This window comes from Mytilus galloprovincialis, chromosome 3 (genome assembly GCF_965363235.1).
Source record: "Mytilus galloprovincialis chromosome 3, xbMytGall1.hap1.1, whole genome shotgun sequence".
NCBI classification, from domain to species: Eukaryota; Metazoa; Mollusca; class Bivalvia; order Mytilida; family Mytilidae; genus Mytilus; species Mytilus galloprovincialis.
In genome coordinates this window covers 101,182,228-101,187,563 of record NC_134840.1, presented here as the reverse complement: position 1 = coordinate 101,187,563, position 5,336 = coordinate 101,182,228, and the positions used below count along the sequence as shown (strand labels likewise).

General features: G+C 30.3%; 1 protein-coding gene across 2 annotated transcripts; it reads right to left on the bottom strand.

Annotated features, from left to right (window-relative positions):
• Positions 1-394: 394 nt before the first annotated feature.
• On the bottom strand, positions 395-4,707 carry LOC143069555 (barrier-to-autointegration factor-like). 2 transcript variants are annotated; one of them, XM_076244244.1, is made up of 3 exons: positions 4,570-4,707; positions 3,238-3,367; positions 395-2,571 (listed from the first exon to the last, which is right to left on the bottom strand). In XM_076244244.1, the coding sequence occupies exons 2-3, from the start codon at positions 3,361-3,363 to the stop codon at positions 2,425-2,427; spliced, it is 273 nt and encodes a 90-aa protein (XP_076100359.1). In that variant the 5' UTR covers positions 3,364-3,367; positions 4,570-4,707; the 3' UTR covers positions 395-2,424. The 2 variants fall into 2 exon arrangements, with proteins under 2 accessions (XP_076100359.1, XP_076100360.1); XM_076244245.1 differs by having other exon boundaries at positions 4,566-4,656.
• Between the last annotated feature and the right edge of the window lie 629 nt (positions 4,708-5,336).

Genomic DNA, 5,336 nt, shown 5'->3' with positions numbered 1-5,336 from the left:
ATAATCCTCCCTAATCTTGGACGGTGATTTAATAGTAAAATATAAGCAGTTAAAACAAGAATGTGTGCCTAGTACATGGATACCCCATCCACACTATCATTTTCTATTTTGAGTGGACCTTAAAAATGGGGTAAAAACTCTAAATTTGGCATTAAAATTAGAAAGATCATATAGGGAACATGTTTACTAAGTTTCAAGTTGATCCGACTTCATCAAAAACTACCTTGATCAAAAGCTTTAACCTGAAGCGGGACATATGAATTAACGGAGGGACATACCGGAAAACATAATGCCCAGAAATGGGACACAAAAAGAGGCAAAAGGTACAAAAGGAACACTCAAACTCCAATTATCTGAAAAAGGAAACATGGCGGAGGAATTTAATTACATAAAGTAGATAAAACAAAGCTTTTATTTATCTAATAAATTACAACTAGGTTTAATCTCATCACCATTTTGTACTGGTAATTACAATGTCAACAATGTGGCAGAACTCAGATCAAGTTATTCAAACTAATAATTTTATTATTATTTGCAGTCCTCTTTCTGAACTAATTTAATTAATTACAGTTTACTATGACATTCCCCTTGATTAGTTAGATGCATCTGCTTTTAAATTTACATGATTAATTTGGGATAATTGGCTTTAAAATAATTACAAATGACATTATTATATGCACTTAAACAAGAGAACTTTTGTCTGGTTACATAGTGAGGCCAGTACAAAGTTCCATATATATATTTTTTGATCAATTAAAAGTCATATTTTGCACCAAATATTAAAAAAAAGGTAACAACTACTAAAGGAAAGCGTTACACCTATGTTAACAACAAAAATATTGCAAACTAAACAAATAAAATACTTTGGATATTTTTTATGTAAGACATCATCACAAACTACATTTAATTAGTAAATCAAAGTTAATGAATATCATATATACGCTTTAATATTGAAATACCATTTGGTTTTGACAGCGTTAAGATTTTGACTCTGCTAGTGATTGAAACAAATAGAATAGAATTTGTGGAGCTTCCTCTTTAGCAGATAAAATGTTTAGTATTAAAAATTCTAAATTGGTACATTACCATGTAACTATCAATTTGATTTCAAGTTTTAAACAATAAAACTTGGACAAACTAATATTCAATGCACATAAAAAGTTACAATGTCAAAGAAACAAAAATAATCAACCAAACTTGCACATTTATGAATGTAATCTAACATGTTTATCTGGTGAAATTCTTGTGTACTGTACACATTTCAATAAAATATATGATAAGGGTTTGAATACATAAACACATAGCTATATAAATAAATGTTCAAATAGCAACCAAAATTCAACCAGCCAGGTTAATTCACCACTAAACCGTTTCTTCTAAAATAAAACCAGCCATGAAGCAGGTTTTGAGTTGATGAGGGAGGCACTGAGAAGCTGGTTTTCATTTATTTGGCCTTAAAACAATATGAATAAAATAAATGGCAACACAGTTAACATCTTTGGGATGCTTCCTCCCACCATCAAAACTTGCCATCCCTTTCTAAAACGAAATACTGCGGATTGTAGAAGAATTGTATTTTTCATTATTTAATTTTGTGGCTTTGTCAAATCCTGCATGCAAGTCTATTTAATGGTGTATTTCATTGATCATTCAAATCATTGGTTCACCTTAACCCGCAAAATAGTTATTCCATGAATAATAATTAATCTATAGTAATGCAATAGTTACAATAACTTCATAACTGTGTTGTATAAATAAGATATGGTTATTTTGTTGTAAATGTGGCTTCATTGTTGTATAAAAATTAATAAATTATTTGATGAAAATGAACAAATTAGTAAATATATTTTGAAAGCTATGTGCATAAACAAATAGATCTGACAGCTACATTACATATTCAAGACAACTGTTTTAGAAATTAAAGGATGCAATAAGCTGCATCATTTTATAAAAAAAGCTCAAAATTTGACTGTATGTGTTATTTCAATGATTTACAAGGTTTAGCTAAATGTAACCAGCCCTTTTTGCATTCATATTTGAAAAAAACTTTTGATGATTACAAAACAAAATCATAACAATACAATTGACTTCACCTATAGTCTTTCTTGCAGGCCTGATGTTTTTCAGGTAAATATATAGTGTTTTAGTGTTTTTTTCCTAAAATCATGAAAAATATTATTTTTTTATATTATAAACTCATTTGTTCCTCAGTTATTGAATTATTATCAACATAGTCAAAAATGTGTATTTTATTTTCAAATTTTTAATTCAGAATATTCGTATTTGATAATACACAATAAATGTCCTTGGTTGATTAACAAAGATACACTAAATGCTGACCAATAAAACACTTGCAAGATGATAAAAGGTTCCACATTTATAAGATGATAATAGTTTTACATTTTTATCGTACTGATACAACATTCACAAGAATTGATCGCACCACTCTTTTAAGCATTGAAAGCAGTCATTCTGTTGTTTTGAAGTGGCTCCTGTCAAATCTTTCAACCAATCTTTAAACATATCTTCATCTTTTTTCAGCACTAAAAACTGTCCTAAGACAACATAGGCCTGAAAAAAGATATACACAAAGCATTAAGAAAAAATGTTTGTTTAGGGAGGGTTTCCTAATTTCTAAAAGTATTATCGGTAGGTAGAATTTTTTTATCTTATTTTACTAATTTATATAATCAAGTACAAGTGTATCGGGTCAACCTGCAATTCTTTCGTGATTCACTATAAACCAATGAAAACTTTAGACAGGTTTTTAAATTTTGCATTACATCCTTACTATGAAAATCATCACTTCAATCTTTTAACAGACAGATCTATGTATCAATGTGTATATTTAGGCAACTTTCACAAACATAAGAAAAACGCGAAAATAAATTGTTGCTAAAAGTTAACTCTTGGATCTATCCTTACAAAAATGTACCTAACTACTTCAAGTAAATTTGAAAATCCTGAAATTAAACCAGAAAGGGCTAAAAGCGAAATAAAGCATTTGGGAAAATAGGTTGGTTTACAGTATAGTGAAGATAGTTATCATTCTTGTTTTAAAGTTCTTGTAAAAACCAAAAATGGTAGTTGACGACGGATGGACAGACAGACAACAGTATACCATAAAACGTCACGTAAACGTGTTTAAAAACTCTTTGTTTCAACACCTGCCCAACTGTAATTTTGTCAGCATCTTCTTGTATTTTTGTGTTATTTATCAAAAGTGATTAAACTTACACAATCAAAACCTGCTTCTGTCAGTCTACCACCATAAACTGGTCCAATCCCTGCGAGCTCTGTTACAGGTTTGTCACCCATTGGCTCCATTACAAAATTTCTGTGTTTTTGAGAAGTTGAAGACATTTTACTACAAAGATAAGAATTTTCATATAATTAGTTAGACATTACTGGTTGATTCTATGAATGATCAATAGTGGTCTCAGGGACAGGACCTAACATTTCAACAGTCTTTCCATTCGAAAATGTTTCTTCAAATAGTTGGTACATGTATAAAATAAATGAACCTGGAATCAAAATATTCTTGAAATATATATATCTCATTTGATGAATTGAAAATAATTTTTGTTGCATATAAACCTTTCTCTTTTTACTAGTTTATAATCTGTCCGGTGATTGATGGACAGGCGATCATTATAAAACAATGTAAAAGCAAACAAGGTAAATTTCATACATTTGTAACTTTACAATTCAATATGAAATATTAAAGGTTGACCACAGAAGCAAAGTTTGGACTAAAAACCAAAAATTGACCAGACATATTTTCATGAGTCCAGGACTCATAGACTCGCCTAAGTGGGAACCAGACTGAAATCATCTATTGCAGTAAAATTGTCAAAATACTCATGCATGCTACCATGCCAAATGAATACAGAATCATTGTGGGGATAAATCCTAACGGACATCATTTCATATAGATAAGATATATGGAACAGACACCATGGATACACATTAATGACAGCTAAAGAATAAGACCATTATGACTCTCACAAGTTACTTTACATATATATTAACTTTCACTTTCTATTTATAATGATAGTGTCACCATAACAACAATATACAGATATATGTATCCTTTACTGTCTACTTTTGATAGAATAAACCATAGAATAGTGGTATCATGTTCACCATAAGTGTGGGAGATCGTTGGTTTGAAACCCAGCCGGGTCAAAGCAAAGACAAAAAATCTCCAGATAGCAAATAAATGATGAACAAATTGCAATCAAATCAATAACTAGATTAATATTGTATTTTCTATTCACATTCATCGTTAACAATAAACATATGGATAAAACACGTCACATGGATTTTATAAATTAACAAATCCAGAACTTTAAATCAAACAACTTATACCTGACACAACTAATAAGTTACTGGTAATGTGGAATTTGATTGGTGAAGCTCTGATGTTTGCCCAACAAATTAGGGAAAACGAAAGTGGACTATAAACCTTGTGGCGGAATGCATTTATTGTCATTTTATTTGCAGTTGCCATTACTTTAATCGCCTGATTGATGCTTCCTTCATATATAAGATTATGAAGATACTCACTTGTGTTGGGATTTTTCCGATTTAAAGATAAATAATGTACTGTTTCGTCGAGTTTCGTTTTCAGGAAATTGGCGCTTTCACAAGTAGTCAATGTATAAAAGTAGCTTGATTCAGTGTCAGTTTTTCAGCTATTCTTAAACATTAAAAAGATTCTGACTTTTTCTTTTTATCTAGATCTGTCCTCCTCACATAGGAGAACCGTAAAATAAATATTTTTTTAAAGCATTTTGATCATTTAACATGTTCTAGGTAATTTGAATATTTGTACTTTCTTGTTTTAAGGTTGCAATAATTGACCTTTCGGTAGGGGGTCAAGTGTTTTGTCTGAGTCAGGAATTTTTTTTCGCACCACTAATATTAACATATTTTTTTTAGCTTTTAGACACTAACAATCAAAATCTAACACTGTAAGGTACACCACAGAGAAAATATGAATTTAGAATATTATTTTAGGGCATCTGCTTGATCACAATTTTTTTTTCATCAAATTGGGACTGAGACTACTATATATAACTATAGTAGTCTCATCTTGGGGATAGAATATTTCAAAGGAAAAAACCAACATTAAAATGTTAAATGGTTCTGCTGTTATGTTTATCTTTTTAATACTGGTTAATGAAATCATTACAGTGTGTACTGGCTGGTCATTATCGCGTATGATACGATTTTGACACGCCTACATAGCTAATGAATATTCATGATTTTAAAGATAAGAACAGCACGTGTAGCCAGAGACTGGGACTTGTAGATTTGTAGCATAACTGTAC